Source organism: Bactrocera tryoni, chromosome 1, assembly GCF_016617805.1.
Source record: "Bactrocera tryoni isolate S06 chromosome 1, CSIRO_BtryS06_freeze2, whole genome shotgun sequence".
Classification (NCBI taxonomy): domain Eukaryota; kingdom Metazoa; phylum Arthropoda; class Insecta; order Diptera; family Tephritidae; genus Bactrocera; species Bactrocera tryoni.
In genome coordinates, this window is record NC_052499.1 from 63,744,161 (window position 1) to 63,764,858 (window position 20,698).

General features: G+C 32.8%; 1 protein-coding gene across 1 annotated transcript; it reads left to right on the forward strand.

Moving 5' to 3' along the window:
• Nucleotides 1–2,742: 2,742 nt before the first annotated feature.
• Nucleotides 2,743–18,716, forward strand: LOC120777788 (elongation of very long chain fatty acids protein AAEL008004). The gene is made up of 6 exons (XM_040109318.1): nt 2,743–2,922; nt 12,707–12,965; nt 13,289–13,479; nt 16,227–16,301; nt 16,405–16,704; nt 17,793–18,716. The coding sequence occupies exons 2-6, from the start codon at nt 12,905–12,907 to the stop codon at nt 18,090–18,092; spliced, it is 927 nt and encodes a 308-aa protein (XP_039965252.1). The 5' UTR covers nt 2,743–2,922; nt 12,707–12,904; the 3' UTR covers nt 18,093–18,716.
• Nucleotides 18,717–20,698: the final 1,982 nt, after the last annotated feature.

Consider the following 20,698-nt stretch of genomic DNA (forward strand, 5'->3'; position numbering starts at 1 on the left):
GACAGGTTGACCGTTATTTTCGATAAAAAGTTTGCAATAGGAATTGTCATCCACATATTCGGAATCTGAGGGCTTGAATAGTTTTGGTCCGATTTGAATAATTTTTGATTTTATGGAAAGTAAAACAAGTAAGAAAGGGCCAGGGGTGGCTCCACGGTTAAAAATAATACGTTATTTCCATCATAAGTAACACAAACATTTGCGATTTCATCCTGTTTCACAATGTGACATTAAAATGTAAGAAGAATTCTAAGTTCTAAATTTTGTCGGGTTCCGAGACATGGGATTTCACCAAAAAGTTGGCAGGGTCACGCCCATCGTCCAATTTCGGCACAGACTCCGTTAGCACCCTTTAATACCATCTTGAGAGTAGCACTTAATATCTCTGGCGTATTTAGTTATTGATTTATCGCGCTTTTAGTAGTTTTTAACAATACCGTTATGTGGGGAGTGAGCGAGGTTATCCTCCGATTACATCCATATTCACACTGTTGGTAGAATTTCTTATAAGATTTATACTCAGAAAATTTGGTTGTTGTGACTTAAGCGGCTTAGGAGATTTGTACATTAAACTGGTTAGAGGGTTGGGACTACGCCCACTTTTTCAAACAAAATTTCTCTTTCTGCTACGATCCTCTGTATCAAATTACAGCTTTATATCTTAATTTAGTGCTTAGTTATGGCACTTTATACATTCTCGGTTAACGACGATTTGCGTGCGTGGCGGTGGTCCGATTACGCCCATCTACGAACTCAAAATGTTTTTTGTACTAAGGAACCTACATACCAAGTTTCATCAATACTTATATCTACATTTTTAATCAAGGTACAGCTTGGACGGACGGACGAACAGACAAATAGTCAATCGGATTTCAATTTTTCTCGTCATACCGATCATGTCTGTATATACATATAAGCCTATATGTGTAGTTTTAGGTAATACGTACTACCGTTAGGTGAACAAAACTATAATACTCTGTAGCAAGAGTTGGTTATTAGCTCCGATATGGGCTAATTGTGCCGAAAAATAAGAAAAAATCGAGGTTTTGAAGCTTAATTTTTGGCAAATTCTTAAATCGAATTCTCGTTCTACTCCACAGAACCTACAAGAAAACTCACATCACTTCCTAGATATTTCGACTTCATATATTTTCGTAGCACTGTGTAATCATAAAAGCGATTATTCTTCAGAATGGCTCTTTTAATGATTTTTTGAAGCACTTCTATAACTATACTGTTTTTAGGTATATTTGCACTAAAACTCATTAGGGCATATCATACTATATATACAACTCCAACAACACCCCGTTCGCCGGCCTGTATTTTTTAATACTTTCACTATCGATATTTTTTTCAATCAGAAGTCAATATACTAAGAAAGAACTGCCAGTATAATCAGAAAACATAAGAACACATAACAGTAAAAAGTCTTACTCTACTCTTCAGGCCCTCCTCATATCAAGCGTAATTAACTTATATAGTACATCATTAAGAAAATATATGCTTAATTTAAACTAATTCCATTGAGATTAGCAGAGTAGCCAACACTGCTGACATGAACAACCTGATGATAACACAAACTGTGGTAAACACAAAACAACACCAACAATTTGGCTGTAAACTTTAGCGGAATTTTTCAAGTTCAAAGTCAAGTCTTCGCTCGGACCAGTTTGCGGCGACTGCTGACTTGAACAGCAGCGACGGCGAACGAGACAAAGCGAGCGAAAATTAATTGCCGTTGCGCATAACCGTTTAGAGGTAAAAAATGCTGTTAGATATTTGGCAATTCAAATTTATTGAGGCATTGTTTGTGTAAACAAATTGGCAATTGGCAATTGGCACAGTGTATGCAGCGCAAATTTATTACAGTCTTTTTGCGATTAGCTAATTTATAAGCACGGTAGTTATTTGTGCATGCCGACCCTTGACATTGCAAAGTGCAGGAAGAAGATTTGTCCGAAACGGAAGGCAAAGTGTTGAAAAAAGAAACATAAACAAAAGTGATCATCAATCAAAACTGCGGATCAGATCGAACACATACAACAAGCACAACTTTATTGTTTGTTGCTTTTAAGTTTCCAAGCGAGTTCGCTAGTATCTTTCCGTAAGCTGCAAATTATGCTTGGTATGTATGTATAGTAATTGTGGCCAAGAAGAATAATAGCAAAATCAAAATCAAAAAATATTAAAAACTTAAAGAAAACCAAAAAAAAAATTTAAAAAACGTGAATGTCAAGAACAAGACAGCCGAAGACGCGAAATGCGCTCGTGGCACTGTAGAACAAATGAAGTCGGTCGTGCGCAACTCGTCAAACAACCGACTGCATAGCAAACGAAGCCGTGAAGCGATCAATTAACCACCCCAATAAGACGACACACACACACACACTTGCGTGAATGTGTGTCAGGTTATAGCGGCACATTAATTGGAGCTGAAAACGAAACTGAGTCTGACAATTCATTTTGCATGTATGTATATGTACTTACGTACTTTTAATAAATAATTGTTTATATGCATGCGTTGGAGCTTGTGTGGGTATATGGCCATTTCTTGAGCTTTCTTCTGATGTATTTCTTTGTACATACATACACAGTTCAGTTGTCTCATCACTTCGCACCAACAGCTAGCTGATCGTATGTATAGCATAGGCGTTTGCTTACCCACGGAAGTGTAGATACTTAGTGCCGCGCGATCGTGGCAAAAAGCTCAGTACGTGAATGGTTATCGTGTGAAGCGGTTGCTTGAAAAGTGAGGCGGCACATTTTCGCTGGGGAATACACCGTTTGCACCGTTAGTTTGAAAATTTAAAGCAACCATAGCCATAGTGAACTATTTGGCGTGGGTGTACGATTGTCAACTCACCAGCAAAATCAAGCAAAGGTCAGGGCTTAGAGAGCTGACTTGTCTAAAATAAAGTACAGGTGAGACGTGTAGTATTTTAAAGTGTACCAAAAATTACATAAAACACAATTGGGAGATCTGCAAATAGTGAAGTGAAATTAAAAGATATGTGAACATTACAGTGTATGTTACTACAGCAGACAGTGCCTACGCGGCGTATGATTAACATCCTCCATGTATGGACAAATAAAAAGCTGTGGAAGATAGTATGTTTTTTGAGAGTATAACTGAAAGACTGTTGTTGATTTTGCATTAAGATCAAGTGATTGCTGTGTTTTGTAAAAAAAAATTAAAAAAAAACTTTACTTATTTAATGAAATCGCAAGCAAAGAGCGCTTAATTATGCATATTACTTTCACATTACAGCAAATTAACTGGTTTTTCTCAACTTGCCAAAATCTTTTTAATTGTTTTTGTGTAAATTCAGCCTCCTACGTTTGCTTTATTAAACTTCTCATTGATATAAAAAATTATTTATTTTTGGCAAACCTTAAATTTGCAGTGAAAAAAATTTTAAATTTTTAGAGATAAATGGGAGAGAAAAAATGGTAAATGGAAGTAAAAAAATAAAAAAGGAAACAAAAAAATCGTTAACTTTGACTGCATCGAACCTATAATACCCTTCACATGTGCAATTTTGCTAGCTACTATAGATAAATTCTGAAGCTTAGCCGGACGTAAGCGGTTTGCTTCCAAGAGAAAGCGATTTGCTTGTTCTTTCGAGCTACCTAGTTTGTTATAAACAACCTTCAAGTGAAATTAATGTTATTATAACGAAAAATATCCCGTTTGAAGATCTTATCTTGATTTAGTTCAGTCAATTTGTAGTGGTATCATACTATATATTATAGTGATCCAATCTAAACAGTATCTACGGAAATTTTACCGCTACCATGGGCAATACTGCATGTCAAATGTCGTAAAGATATCTCGTTTGTCATACAAAAACTTGATTCTCATCGTTCAGTTTGTATGGCAGCTATATGATATAGTGAACCGATCTAATAATTTGTTTTAGATATTTTATTTATTTTTTTTAAATAACCTTCCTTAAATTTTGTGAAGATATCTTGTCAAATAAAAAAGTTTTTCATACAAGAACATGTTTCAGATCGTTCAATTTGTATGGCAGCTATATGCTATATTCGATTTAAACAAGTTCTATCAAGATTATACCGTTATTTTGGATAGTACTGCATGTCAAATTTCGGGAAGATATCTTTTCAAATAAATTTTTTTTCATACATGAACTTGATTCCGAACTTTCAGTTGGTATGACAGCTAGTAATAGCATATGCATATAATATAGTAGTATAGTTCTTAAAGAGGAAATTACGTGTGTAAAATTTCAAATCGACAACTCAAAAACTGAGGGTCTACTACGATACCGATCGGCAGACGGTCGGGCATTTCTTAATCGACGCGGCTTATAATATATATATTTTCTTTATAGGATTTCCAACGTTTCTATTTGAAAGTTGCAAACCTCGTGCCAAACATAATTAAGTTTATAACAGTCACAATTCTGAACTAAAATGTTTTTGAAAATTGTTAAACTCGATTTCGATCCATACTTTTTTTTTAAAAAGAACAAAAATGTTCGATTTACTGCCTAAAAACGAAGAGGAAGTTCATAATCAATATCACAAGTAACATAACTACATAAACTAACGATAAAGTACAAGATGGAGGACAAAATGATAAATTTCAAAGCTGGTATAAAGTGAGGTTAGAATAATATATCGTCACCTAAAAATGCAAAATAACGTAACATGACTTTTTATTATAAGTTTAAAGATGAAGAAAAACGATATAATAGAAACCACTCATATTGAAACAAAATTTGAGTTTTGGTTATAAAGTGGTTATATATTGCTTATATCTGACAGCGGCAGCTAAAAATTTCATGCTACATGATGTAATATGATGTAGTAAATTGTAAGCAATAAAGAACTCAATTTCGATTTTGATACTTAGTTTTGCATTTAAGGTAGCAATATGTATATTAACGCGGTCATCATCGTTTTAATGAAAATTGTGCTTTGCAGATTTACATATTATCATGTCAATTATATCAAAGCGGACACAATTTATTAAACTCTCTTTAAAAAGTTAAAATATTTATGCACTCGCATCCTTTTATTAACGATCTCCCATAAAAGCTTAATCAGTATGAGGTTCGTGAAGCTAGTTAATTTCATTAAACTACTTATATATGTCTTAATTTACATACGAATCATGCAATATTATAAACATATTGTTGTTTCACTTTTTGCCAAATAATAAATAAATAAAACCTGCTGCACTTGCGTGGCATGAAATCCCGGTTGACTAGTTCTGACTAGAATTTAATCTTCTTAAAATATGCATAACATGCTTTGCAGATTATATAATAGTGACCCACTATTAACGAAAATATATATTCGTTTTGATCTTAAAATTCAGATATATATATGTATATATGTGTGTAGCCATATTGTGCTGAATGCACCTGTCTGACTTCAATTGTGAAATATACATATCTACATATTTTTGATTTTAATGATTTCCAAGGAGCAAATAATGGAAAATTCAATATTTATGCTATTAAATAAACCAGAAATTAGAAATAATAAATATGCACTGAAGCCATGGTTTGTTCAGAGCAAAATTAATATACAATTTATGCCAAAAAATTCTTAAATATAAATTCATAATTTAAAATTAATAGATAGAATATGAGTTGAGTTCAGTATATCCCCTAAGAAAATATTCGCTTCAGAATTTTATGTAGTTAAAATATTCGCTTGACCTGGCGGAATTTGAAAATGAAAATTTTAGCACCCTCTTTTATCAAGGTTACTACTGTAAACATGCTACAAGCCCAGCGAGCTGATTAAAAGTATTCATTAATGAAATCACTGAGACTTATTTGACAGCTGAGCAGCCAAGTGGAAATCTGTTGACACTCAATGTCTCAGTGACAAATTAGTAAATCTGCAATGTGTCTACGAGTGAAATAAAATAATTTTGTAATTAAGTAATTAAGTGTACTTACACAATACCAGGCAGCAAATTTTTAAACTATAGGCGCTGACCATTTTAATTTAATTTAATAAAATTGTTTTAAAGTATTACATTATAAGACTGAAATTTGATAAAAATAAATGAAGAATGAGCTAAACATTTTGTAAAGAATATTAATTAACTCAAATTCGAATTATCGATATAAATCGATTTTTAAAGTCGATATATTTAGTAATAAAGTCTTATGGTATTTTCCTATTTTGTTACATAAAAATTGAACGTTTGAATAAAAATGATACCACAAATTTTCCGTCTCTTTGAATCATAACAAATCTATCGACTAAGCGTAGTGGTTGCTTATAAGGAGCTCATGGGTGATTTTTTCGGTTTTATTAAAAATACACATTTTTAAGTACATATTTTACAAAAATATATTATATATTCCATATTTTCTAACAAAAGGTATCAATATCTAATTTTTCATTTATCGATATCATATTCCTAAAATATCGATAAACAACTCATAAGTTAAGGCCTACATTTTTTAACTAAATATCATGAATTGAGAGTATAAATTTCTATTTTCATCTTGTATTCAAATTCATTTACAGGCATTCGTGCCATTTAGTTGATCACTGGAAGTATTGAGCTCAGTGCTTGGCATATGAAAATCAAAAAAATTTAATTAAGATATTTAAATACTTAACAATCTACAACATACTAAAGAAACTGCTTGAAAATTATTCGCCTAAGATTTTAAAAATATATTCATGTAAATATATATATACACATAAGTATACACAAAATTGCTAACAATTGACAATGGAAAGTGCTAATTGGCAATTGTGTCATAGATACTTCCTATTCGTCGATATACTTATTTAAACAAGCCATCACATCCACACTATTTAGGTATTTTTGTCGAAGTTAAGTCATTAAAACCAGACTGGAGGTCACTAATGAACGAACTCGAGTAAAATAAGTCTGTAAACTCATACATATATACATATATGTGACTGCATCAAAATCACAACTTTATTTACTATATTTGCATAGGTCTTCCATATAAACATATGAACATTAGGATGATTCAAACAAAATATATTTTTTTGGAAAATTTATAGAAACAAAGTAGTTTTTAAATGGCTGTAACTGCATACATACTTTACTTTTCATGCTTTTCCTTAGAGTTTAGTAAAGCTCAAAGGCTCAACTTAAAGAATATTAGTTTTTTGTAATAAAGAAATAAATTTTTTGGCAAAACAATTGCGTTAATTATTTAAAATTAATTTCAATAAAAACAAAAAAAATTTCGCATATTATTAAGATGAGAAATTGAAATAAAAATGATGGTCTTTTAGAGTTGAGAAATAGTGCTCATATTTGGTGAGAGTTTTTTACATCAAATATATGAAAATATATAAAAAAAAGGTTGAAAAAAAATTAATATTGTTTTGGTTTATTTTTGTGTTGAAAGTCGGATACCAACAATTGCGTTGGTCACTTAATTCTCACCAGAGCTTAAAACAGTTTGAGCTAAAAATGTGCTAAAAGGCAATAAAAGTAATGAACAAGCATTGTCATAAGTCTAAATCGATTTCAAGATTTCAAAAGTTTGTGTTAAGCAAATCAAACACGAAACTTATCAAACAAATATTTGTTAAAGTATCTTTCACACAGCCTCAAATTTGGTGGTCATTTGAGAATTTAATGATTTCATTGACACTCTAAGAAGTCAACGACTTTTAGGCCTGAAGCTAGCGGTTCCGTCAGTCACAAGGTGTAAAAGCTTAGTCAGATTAGATTGGGAAATAACCCCATAGCTATTAGTAAGAAACTACTTAAATACGACTAGAATTAGCAAATCTTATTGTTCTTCTTCTTTGTTTTATCAACTCCAGTGGCAGTAATATATATCATAATAACTGGCTTCAAAAGAAGAGTAATATTAAATGGAAGTCAAGATTATTTTTTGCTTTTTATGTCAGTACATATATTCTAGAAACAATTTGTATTTACTCAGTGTAATAAATAATTTTTGTATTGGTAATTAAAAAGTACTTCCGCATAGTTTTTTAGACATTCCCAAAAATTGTTGTCGAACGGAAATGAAATTTGAACCTTTATTTCTTACAAAGTCATACTTTCTCGGACATATGTATGTGAATTACCTATTATCTATTCATTGACCTATTTTTATTCAGTTTAAGTTAGCATGCCAATTAATTTAAAATGTGTCTCTAGTTTAATTAAATTGCTGTATTAGATTTACATATATGAAAGCTAATTAATTTGGCACACAAATTCGAATACTTAAGCGCTGATGCGTTAATTCAACTGGAAACTAGAGCATGCTTCTAGAAAAATCAAGCAATAAGTATTGCATATGAGATGTTGGGTATGGTTAGTGACATAAAAAAATTACAAAGTAACATATTTTATTCCAAGAAGAAGAACATATTTTATTTTATAAAAGCAAAAAGTAGCATTATTAAATAAGGTGTTGCCTTGACTTCACAGAAATTTGGAAAATATTAAAAAATTTTAAAAGCTATTGCTCTTAAATTGATCCACTTCCAAATGAAGCTCTTTGCGGTAAACATCAATGAACCTTTAATATTCAACTGAGATCAACTGCACCTAAAAGAATTAGTTCTATTAATGCATAATCTAGTGCCTGAACGAAGTTTTCTTTATTTAAATTAAGAAAATGGAAACATCAAGAAAATGTTTGCAGAATTTCGGTGAAAACGAAGAACGTTCCAAAGCGCTCGAAATCCCCTTCTTAATTTCCGAATAATCTGAAAAGTATTTGTCAAATTTACTTCGAGTTCTCAGAGAATATTTCTACGATATTATAATTTAAGATTTCTGAAATCAACTTGTATTTACATATGAGCTATTTTCGAAGTTTTGTCAATAACAATCAATTAAAAAGTCGCCGGCCTACCACAGTAAAACACATTTTTCTGCAAAATTTGCTTTTTTTAAATAACTGTATTTGTCTACAAGGGTGACACACTGATTATATCGACCCCCAACTTTTGTAGTACGATTTGTCATTTGCTTCAAAATCTCGCTCAGTTTCAGCGAATACCTCTTTCTTCTCAGCGAGCATTCTTTTGAGTTCTGAGAACAGGAAATAGTCACCGGGGGCCAGATCTGTAGAATACGGTGAATCCGGAAGCAATTCGAAGACCAAGTCATGGATTTTTGCCTTCGTTTTCACTGAATTGTGACACGGTCCATTAACTTGGTGAAACCACACTTTCCTTTTTATAAAATGAGGCGACAATTTCGCCCTTCAGATTGATAGTCGCTGTTGATGGTCCTTATTTTTTTAAGATAATCAAAAAACATATTCCAAGCACATTTTACAATACAGACGCGAGACCGTTGTCAGACGACTGTTGCCTTTTTCCACGCTTTGGAGCGGGTTCATAGTGTAGAGTCCATGCGTATAACTGATCATTGGTCTACGGAGTGAAACGATGAAGCCATGTTTCATCCATTGTCACGTATAGACTCAAAAATTCTAGTTTATTGCGCTTGAATCTCCAAACACTGTTCCGAATCAACAACTCGTCGTTGCTTTTAGTCAAAAGTGAGCTTCCCATTTTGCACAGAGCTTTCTTATACCCAGAATATCTATATGCCATCTTTAAAGTGCCTGCTACCTCGATTTCGTATGGATTTAATTCTAGTAGTGCTATCCAGATGTCAGAACGGAGACTTTTCAATTGACCTTTTACGATTATTTTCTTATACAACTGTCAAGCTTTTTTCAATCGGATTTTTTGATTGTCAACTGAGTCTAAAAATTCCGATTCACATCGTATACTCATCTGTTTTCAACCGTAATAAGTATACCGCTTGTTTCTTAACTTTATTTAGAGAGTCTACCACATATACAATAAAAAACAATAAATGTAAATTTTCTTAATGCAATTTTTTTTTTCTTTGTAAGAATGTAAAGAGGTGATGTTGACAGCTTCCATGTGATATTGGAGACCATTATAGTGGTTACTTCACAAAAGTATGAAGAAACTGGACAAAAGCCGAAATTCCCATACTAAAACTTAACGTTCGTCAAATGTAAATAATATACAACCCATAAATTAAATATAATGATAATAATAACAAATTATTGTATTACCGCACACGTGTATTACAAAATTCTACGCACATTTCTTTACATACAAGTGTACATACATGTATACATGAGCATACGCTCTGTAGCAGCATCAAATATTTTATAATAACAGTAAAAATCGCACACACTGGGCAAAAGCAACCGAACAGGTGTAGTTGCAACGAAGTGACAAATATACAAAACTATTATTATTTTCTTTTCTTTTGTCCACATTGTAACATACATACGCACACGCATTTATAGCGCCATTTGTTTACACCATTCGGCTTTGTAAGTTAAGCACCACTCAAATAAATTCACCTTTGCCTCGGCGTTGAGTGTGATTGCTGAACTATTTCAGCCAGCTGTAGGCCAACATTTTGACCGTGATTTTGATTATTTCTCATTTCTGACACATTTTCTTTTTATGCAATTGCAAATAAATCGCTAAAGATGATGAGCACATATGAATACATTGACATTTACATTTGTATAAAAGTATGTGTGAATGTAAATCTCTACGGGTGCTCGTATAACTCGAGTGAAAGAAAACACTTCGGCTGCACCGAAGTTATAATGCCCTTCACAAGTGCAGTTTTTATATCATAAAGTGGTACGAAAATATCTTTATCTTGCTATTGAACGGTCAGTTTGAAAGCCAGCTATACGCTTTATTGGTCCGATCCGAACAATTTGTTAGGAAATTGTAGCGATACCCTAGAAAACAATCTATGCAGGATTTCGTGACGACCAATTAAAAAAGCAAATTTCTATACAGAACTTAAGTTTGATTGGTCAGCTTCTATGACATTTATCTGCTGTAGTGGTCTGCTATCGGAGGTTCCGACAAATAGGCAGGTACTTGGTGAGAAAAAGACGCGTGTAAAAAGTTGAGGGACTAGTTCGTGTTTATACAGACGTATAGGGCTAAACCGACTCAACTCGACACGCTGATCATCTATATATATACTTTATAGGGCCTTTGACTTTTCTTTTTGGGTGTTACAAACATCGTAGCAGTCTAATATTCCTGTTCAGGGTATATAATTTATGTATAAGACGTCATAGATTTCAATTGTGCTTGGGAGGAGACTGTAATTTTACTAAAAAAAATTAAAATTAATAATTTAATTATTTTAAATTTTTTTATTAGAATCTCCTTAAGTTTGGATATAAAAATATAATTGCCCAATTTGTGAGTTTATTATAAGATGATGTTTTGGATGGTATGAAAAATTTTAGCGGCAAGCGTATAACTTGTTGACTTCGAGTGTTTGTTGTGCAATTTTGGATTTAAAAAATTAATAAGAGAAGGCTTATATACAAACAAACACGCAAAAGCTTACATACTTACAAAATTGTTATATTTACGCATATTTGCTTTTGTATAGGTGTGCGTATTCATACTCACATGCTATATATGGTATTACATGCCGACTGACCAGCAATGCTGCTGCGTCTTTCAGAGAGAGCCATACGAGATGTGCACGTTGGTTCCGAAAGTAATTTGAAATTTATGTTGTTTATTATTTTGATTGCGCCATGTATGACAAGTTAATCGCTTTCATTGTGAATTTGAAAGATGTCTTAACTCAGATATTTTCATCAAAAGTAGTGAATAGACGCTAATTATGGCTTGTCGCAAAATTTCCATTGAACGATTTTCATGCAGGAGGGTACAATAGCTCGGTTCACCGAACGGTTATTTGTAACACCTTAAAATTACTCAAATGAATACTGGGTTTTTGGTATATCAAAGAGATCAGAATGACGAGACGAATTGATTTCGCATTATTTGTATATTAGTCCGTCTATTTGTTCCCAGAAAAAGAAATAGGCGAAATTGACCATAACCAGGAAACAAAAAGATGATTATGTGAAAAATAATAAAGAGAAATCCGAAAAAATAAGTATGTAACCGATTCCGCTAAGAAAATCACATTTATACAAAAAGTTACGAGTGGGAGTTCAAACAATTATAAGAAAATTTAGGAAATTACAGACTTCAGAAACAATTTGACTGATTTCTTGAGACCGCACTATCTAAATAGATTGTAGGATAGATTAGAAACCGCACCCCGTACCGTACCCCCGACTATTTATACTCAAACAATTTGTGAAAATGTTTAGTATGCGGTTCCAATCGAAGTTCACTTTGCCTTTCTGATATACTCGTATTTACTTATAATGTTATGATTAATATTCAAAAATTGTAGATTATGATTATTAAATTCTGTTCTTCAAATAGGTATTTCAATGTTCTTTTAGTCAAGCTAAAGCTTTACGACAGTTGTAGCTGTATAAAAGCGGTATTCGCTATGTCAAATTTAAAGACGATATTTTGACAAATTTACAATTTCGCTGACAGCAGTTAACACAACTTTGAGCAAATTGAAATAGTAAAAGTCATCAATATATAACACAATATATACATATGTACATTATGTTTTGAATTACAATTGGAAAAATTTCCCCATACAAGTACTTGAGTTTGATCATTCAGTTTATATCATATACTATAGTGGTCCGATATCAGCGATTCTGATATGGATGGATATATAAAACACTGAGCGACTATTTGAAATATTTAGTTATGGCTTTAATTAAGAAAAAAACGTATGATAAATAAAGCGACTTTAAACCATTTTCACAATTTCGATTTGCAGATACACAACTGAGTAAAGCGTCTTATTTGATGAAGTTTTGATTAAAACTAATCAACTGAATTGGAATAATCAAAGAAGTGGCGGCAACACAATCGGCGCATGGGCTTATTTAGAACAATTCGATAATCGTAAACGAATTGCAAGTCATAATTTTTTATAAACAATCCGTAAGCTGAGCAAAAGAGGCACGAGCAAAAAATGGCGGATATGAACGCAACCGACAGTGACGTATGGAGTTTCCTATTCACCGAATTGGCTGGTAAATAAAAAAAATAAATATAAAGATAAATGTTATGAGAAAGATAATATAGAAGAATTATTTCGCTATTAAACACGAAAATGAAGTGAATTTTTCACAGCAATCGGAAAATATATATGTAAATATACATAAATAATATAAATACTTCAGCTTAGCAACAAATTATCAAGCACTTCATCGAATTTAATGAGCATTGAGTGGAATAGTTTCATTTTATAATCCACATTAACGGCAATTCACTTCCACAATCATTAACTGTGCAACAATAAAATATTTTGACAGTACTACAAATAACAACAATGCTTACTTTACTTCCTCAACAGATGAACGTACAAATGATTGGTTTCTAATTAAGTCGCCGGTGCCGATATTCTCCATTGTTGCGCTCTATTTGTACTTTGTGCTCTCTTGGGGACCGCGTTACATGCGCGATCGCAAGCCATTCCAATTGGAAAAGACTTTGATTGTGTACAATTTCTTACAAGTAGTGGTTAGCGCTTGGATGTTCTATGAGGTAAGTATGACCAAATATTTAAAGTATTTTATTGATTTCGCTTTATTTCTGTTATATTTGTTAAAAGTCGAAAATATTTGTATTCACAAATACACATATTGCAATGCAAATTGTAGCGGCGGTTTTAGGTTTATATTGTGTGACAACAAGTTTTGATCACAAACTTTGAAAAGCAAAGATCACTATCCATTTATTGGTTTATTATAGTTCACAGTTTTGGTGCGAAATACCTTTTACAATAGGCGTTTTAACGACGTAATTTCCGCATTTGCTTGGAGCTCATGACTACATATAATATATTTTTTTTATTTTATATATACCTAAACAGAGTAGTATTTTTTTGCAAAGTTTAGACATTTTTTATTTACATATTATTCTTTTTGATTATAAACAAATTTTTTGTTAATATAACATTAATTACAGTTCTATTAAAATTTACAGTTAATGTAAAGTTTTTTTTATTAACTATCTGAGCAATTGTTTTGCATTTACATTTTTTTTTTCAATATTTCTTTATTTACTGGATCTGCTTTTTTGTTTTTAGAGCCAAACAATAAGTTATAAAATCTTATTTTTTTTAAACTAGATAAGCTCAAAGAAGTGATTGAGCTGTTTTGGTGTTACATTTCTCTTTAGTACGCGGGCTCTTCGTGGCGTTTTTGGAATGTACGTAAGCAGTAGCCAATGGGTTTTGTTATAGGCATTTTCGATTGGAACCTTTGTATTATATAAATATTTTGTGGTTATGAGAAAGGTGTTAATGCAAAAAAATTTTAAAATTTCTGTACTTTTGCAACATGTTCCCTGCCCTTCCATACTTGTTATTGTTCCACGATTTAACCTAAATTCAAAAATTTGTCTACCTCTTTCCGATCGCAGATTAACCGTAAATAGTATTTCCTTACATTTTTGTTATTTTAGTTTTCGTTTCCAATAGGCTATGGCTTTTCTTATTTTTTAGCATTTTCAGGCCTAAAAATTGATTTACAGTATCGAGCGAATATCTTTATATATCTTTATCTAGAAATCTGAAAGGCCAAAGTTTTGTAGGTAAATTCCATTTGCTTAATGAAAAAATTATTTAAAATATTTTTTTCAATTTTAATTTATTAACCTTTTTTTCTTACATAAGGTATTCCAATGAAATTAATAATTTTAAAAGCTTATATTTTTTGCCACGAAAAAAAATTTTCCTTCTCTTTATATTTCTGTTTTCTAGAATCTTGTTAATTTTACTATTTAAAGCCTTTTAAATGAAATTAATAATTTTAGAAGATTATAATTTCTAGTACAAATACAACCTGCGCAAAATAAATACTTTTTTTTTAGTAAAAATAATTTTTTATAAAAAGCTGTTATCCGTTTGCAGTCAAATACATTTGTAAATATTTTCAAAAACATTAAAACGCATTCATTTCAAAAAATTTCATTTGAGTAAAAGCAAATAGAAACAATCAATAACCGTTATTTACAATAAAAAAATTACACAAATTCCTGTTTTTCAATTATTGAAATAAATGAGACGCCATAAATACCAGACTTTGAGTAATAAGAATATGTATGTATGTAAATGTGAAAACACGTTTTTGAACTAGTTCTAAATTAGACATGCTCACCATGACAAGCATTTCATTTACATATTGAAACCAGTACGGTCAATGGGTCAATCACTTTGTTCTAAGCGGAATATGTGTCAGCTGACGACTTATTGATTATCAGCATAACAGTGTTTAGAGGAAGCGACGTCTCTTTTTAGTTTCTATTTAGATATTAAGGGCTGTGGCTGCAAAACTTGGGGTAGTCCCCAACTTTAAGGTTAACTTGATTCGTTTGAATGTTATTCAATAATGAATGATGGGTCTCAAAATGGGTGATGGTGTTGCGAATAGTACGCTCAGTGGCTCAGGCCGATTATGTTGACCATAAGTTGAACGAATCGCAAGAAACACGTTCTTTACCGAACTTGAATTTTCGTTGTAAACGTTGTTCAGGCCTAAGTCTTTCCACGATGAAATGCCAAACAATACTGACATAAGTCAAGCGTGATCTGAAGAAAAATGTATCCATCCATTTAAGCTATTGTATTTTTTTGACTAATGCTTAATGACTACTGAGCTAATGAAAGATCAATCTGTGTTGTTTGCTACCGGGTTGGACAATTTATAAAAAAAACTCAGTCATTTTTGATGCTGCTGAAGCTTTTTCCCCGCAAAAATATGTCTTCAACAATTTTAGTATCATTCAGGGTGGACAAAAACTATTTTTACTTTTCAATCCATAATAACGCAATTAGATGAACAAGATTAAAACTGTAAATGATAGTGCACACATACGAATTTTAGTATTGTTAATTATTCATATTTTATTACTCAAGTTTCCTTAATTCCATAAGAGACCAGTCATTAAACCTCGTTCTTTCATTTTTTGATCAAAAACTCCGAAGCCAATGAAACTCCTCAATTTATGTGAATTTTTTGTAGATGTATCAGAGATTTCAATCAATGTATATACCAGACCGTTTTCGAAAATAAATGTTCAGTTGCTCTCGCTCTGCGTTTTCGGTATCCCTTAGTGTTCTATGTCAGCGAATCAACTACAAGTTTTTCTATGATCTCTCGGCTAAAATTTCATAACACCCTTTCATTAAAAAATTTGTGAAAATTCTATAAATGTTCAGATTTTAATTGTCAAGTTCTTATTTACATAGTTTTTAAAAATCCTATCTATTTTAATACCTTTCATCATAGGGTTGCGTTGCATGGCGTTATTACAATTGGCGTTGCCAGCCGGTGGATCGCTCGTTCAGTCCACGAGCCGTGAGGGTAAGTTAAATATCACTACGTTTCTGAACTGCAGCAGCTTCATACTTAACAAACAATTTTTTTTAAATTAACCAAATTTTTCTATTATTCATTCTTCGCACAGGAAGCGTTTGGCGTCTACGTCTACTATCTGGCTAAAATCACCGAATTGTTGGATACCGTCTTCTTCGTGCTGCGTAAAAATGAACGTCAAGTCACATTTCTGCATGTCTACCATCATTCCGTTATGCCATTGATCTCATGGGGTACCACCAAGTATTTTCCCGGCGGCCATGGCACCTTCATCGGTTGGATTAACTCATTTGTGCACATCGTTATGTACACCTACTACTTCTTATCGGCATTTGGACCAAAAATGCAAAAGTATTTGTGGTGGAAATCACACATTACCACACTGCAAATGGTGAGTAACGGTTATGTTGTTAATGAGTAACTGTACGCTCATAAGCATAGACCTTAGAGAGCTAATTTGACATTGAACCGGTCTCGTGACACCTTTTGTGCTGCATTGTATTTGTAATTGAGAGTGAAGATGCTGACTTTCAGCACTAGCTGTTAACAACAAATGGAAAATAATTACTTATTGAGTTATTGACTCCACGCAAATATATAGCCATCTTTATAAAATCTGCTATATTTCTTATCGGATTAACACTTATTAGCAACCAATTCGCACACAATCGCGAACATTTCCATACCATCACTTAAAATGCAAACTAACGTAATATCACTTTTCATAAGTTTACAGGCGAAGGAACAACGATATAATAGAAACCCCCAATATTGAAAAAAAATTAAAGTTTTGGTTCTAATATGACTATATATCGGTTATCATACATTCATATTGAAACAAAATTCGAGTTTCCGTTATAAAATGGTTATATATTGGTTATAAAATCTGACAACGATTTTCAATTTTTTTTTTGGTGATACGTTTTTTGCATTTTATTATATTATATATTATAAAGTTTGTCACGAAATTTGTAACACTTAGAAAGGAACGTTGGTGTCCCAAAAACATATATATGTATTTAAATGCCAAGTAGATTTTGCTGCGTCAGACTATATGTATGTATATACACGAACTAGTCACTTAATTTTTCAAATATCGTTCCGAGTTTTAGCGTTATTTTCTCTCCAAGAAACTGCTCATTTGTTGCTATTGCCGAAAGAGGACCACCATAGATTATAGCTGCCATATAAACTGCAACTGAGCGATCAGAACTTGTCGTCGCATGCAAATTTTTTTTATTTGGCAAGATATCTTCATGAAATTTGGCATGAATTATTGTCCAAGGCAACAATATAATTTTCACACAAATTATTCAAATGATACCACTATATTATATAGCTGCCATTCAACATACCGATCAAAAATCAAGATAAAATCCTATAAGAAATACACCTCTAAAGCGCATTATAGTTTAGCTGCAGCCAAATTGAGCTTTTTCCTTGTTTTAATCTCCTTCTACCCCTCGTCTCTTTCCGCAGGTTCAATTCTGCATGGTCTTCATACATCAAACTCAGCTGCTTTACACCGATTGCGGTTATCCCAGATGGAGTGTGTGCTTCACGCTGCCCAACGCCATCTTCTTCTACTACCTCTTCAACGATTTCTACCAGAAATCATACAAAAAGAAACAACAAGCACAAGCAGATGCCCTGAACGCCAAATGCGCCGCCGCAGCTGCAGCTGCAGCCAACGACAACAATAACGATGTATGCGCCAAGAATCTGAACGGTGTACCGGAAATCACCGCGAACACGGCACAAGCGAAGAAGCATCTGTAAACTTCGGCGACGCTAAAGTTGTTCGTTGGAAGCCTCAAAGCTTTTTAGGAAAACCAAACTGGCCGCTGTGCCGACGCCGTTCCTGCCAGGCTGTCAGCCACATCTCTATCTCAGTTGTATAAGTGGTATTATTTTTAAGCGCAATCAAATTACCATGTCTTGCTCGTATCATTGCCTATTTCTATAACTGTAAGTACGTTTATGTGTATGTTTGTATTGATGTATCGCGTTGGGGGTTTTAGCTCGTAGTTCTTAGTAGTTATGTAAGCGTCACTTAAGCCGGTTATTTTTAATTGATTTATGTACATATTCACCGCAAGGATCCAGATAAATAACCGATAAGTAGCCGATTTTTTGTGTATTCTAACTATACAAATTATTATTTCTAAGTCAAACTGAGTCTTTTAGAAGTCTTGTTGGAATTTGTACGTACAATGTCAGTAATTTGCTGAGGAAAATTCATAATGAATTTTCTTCTCTCCAGCAAATAAGAAGTCAATAACGCGCTTGTACCTTAAGTTAAGGCAAAACAAATATAAGAAAATATTGTATGAAATTGGTAATTATCATAAACAAGTTTATGCGTATGTATGCTTTTAGTTTTATATACCGTTATTAAGTCATCTGCGGAAATAAAATGATTTTGTACTTAACGATATTTGTTTGCATTTTTATTTAATTGTAGCTGATGGGAGGATTTTCATGAAGAGGCATTCTTTAGCAAAAATCTATGGTTTTTATTCAAACAGGTGCAATCGGCAGCGAGATACTTATCAAAACGATCTTTTAATTTTTCGTTTGCTTTGATTTCTTTCCAACAGAAACTCCTTGAAATCTGATAACTGAGTCCAACACGATCAGAACAAATTATCAGTCTTCCAAGAAAGTGTTTTGTATCAACATTCCTTTCTTTATATCATCTTTGTTTTTATGTAAAATTCCGAAAAAATGATGCAGTTGTTTTTGCATAGTAGAGTTTACCCTTAAAATTAGCGTACTGAATTTTTAAATTAAATTTGTGAAACCCAGAAGGAAATATAGGAGATCTTATAAGAGATATGTATACTTACATACTAACAAATGCTCAATATAACGAGCTAAGTCGATTTAGTAATGTTCTTCTTTGCGTCCCTCTTCGAGATATTTTCTTCTTTATTAGCGTAGACACCACTTACGCGGTTATAGCCGAGTTTACAACAACGAGCTGTTTCTTCTTTTCATTGGGGGTGTTTTTCGTGGCGAGTCCCAAACCCAGCGCACAACTCTGGAGAGGGATGTTTCGGCTTTTCACCTTAGCTCGTCTTCAAACGGATGTTTTGCGGTTACCTAGCGGAAACTTGGTCTAAGATCGGAAGTCGTGAGCTGCTTGAGCTATATGTAAAATACCATTCGTCTAGCCACTCTCAATTGAATGGCGCTCAGAGAACTTTTCTCACTTGCGTGAACTTCTACACATGGTTCTATCCTCCGCATATCGCTTTTGAAATTTTGCATACATACATCCTTTTCTCCCCATGAAACTGCTTATTTGTCGGAACCGCCTATATCGGACCACTATACATATAGCTATTATACAAACTGAACGATCAAGCTTTTCATGGAAAGATATTTTCTCGAAATAATACCTACTACAACATCGGAACAAATAATACCTACTACATCGGAACAAATTAATCTGACAATCCCCCTTACTTCTTCGCTTACTCGGACACTAACTAGCCTCTGACTTACAGTGAATATCTCCAACAAGAATCCAACGAATAGTATTTACGTTATCATCTTTCTACCATATGTGAATTGAGAGAGATTTTGAAGATTTACGTAAGAGCAGAACAAATCACGTAAAGGTATTTTCCAAATTAGTCGGCATGCTTTAAATTTCTCGGAAACTGCGTAAACAATTATAAACACACTCTGTCTTAATATATATTTATATTATATACTATGTAAGGGTGGATTAGAAAGTTATTGTTTTTTTTTTCGTTAACACTCTAAAAAATTGGTTGATAAACAACTGTAAGGAAGGATATCTTAGTGTGAGATCCTAATTCTACCCGAAAAGTGCGCCGCCTAACGGTTTTCTATGAATCTCACTTCTAACTACTTGAAAAAATATTTTGTTTAGTTTATTTTGTAGGAAAGCATTCTTAAAAAAAAAAACATCTATACCGATTCATTCGTAAACCCAACCGTTTAAAAGATATTAACGGTTTAAGTATGGTTATTTTGATGATAACAATTTTGTTCTTATGAATTTTATAACACAACAAAAAAAAATATAATAAATCGCTAAACTCTTAGTTTTGTAGGCTGCTCTAAAAAAATGATATATCTATATATACATAACGAGTTTGTCAATAAGAGCGCTAGAAAAACGGTTTGGAACATCAATGAAATTCCTCATTCCTGTGAAAGTAGTTTCGATGTCATTATGTACGGAACTCGATTTCTTTTGCACGGCCATCATCGATTTTCAAGCATAAATCGGCCAATACTGCCGCAATTTCGCGCTGGCTTGTTGGCATAGGCCATAGACTTGACGTAGCCCCACAAAAAATAGTCCAACGACGTCAAATCGCACGATCAAGGCGGCGAATTGACTGGGC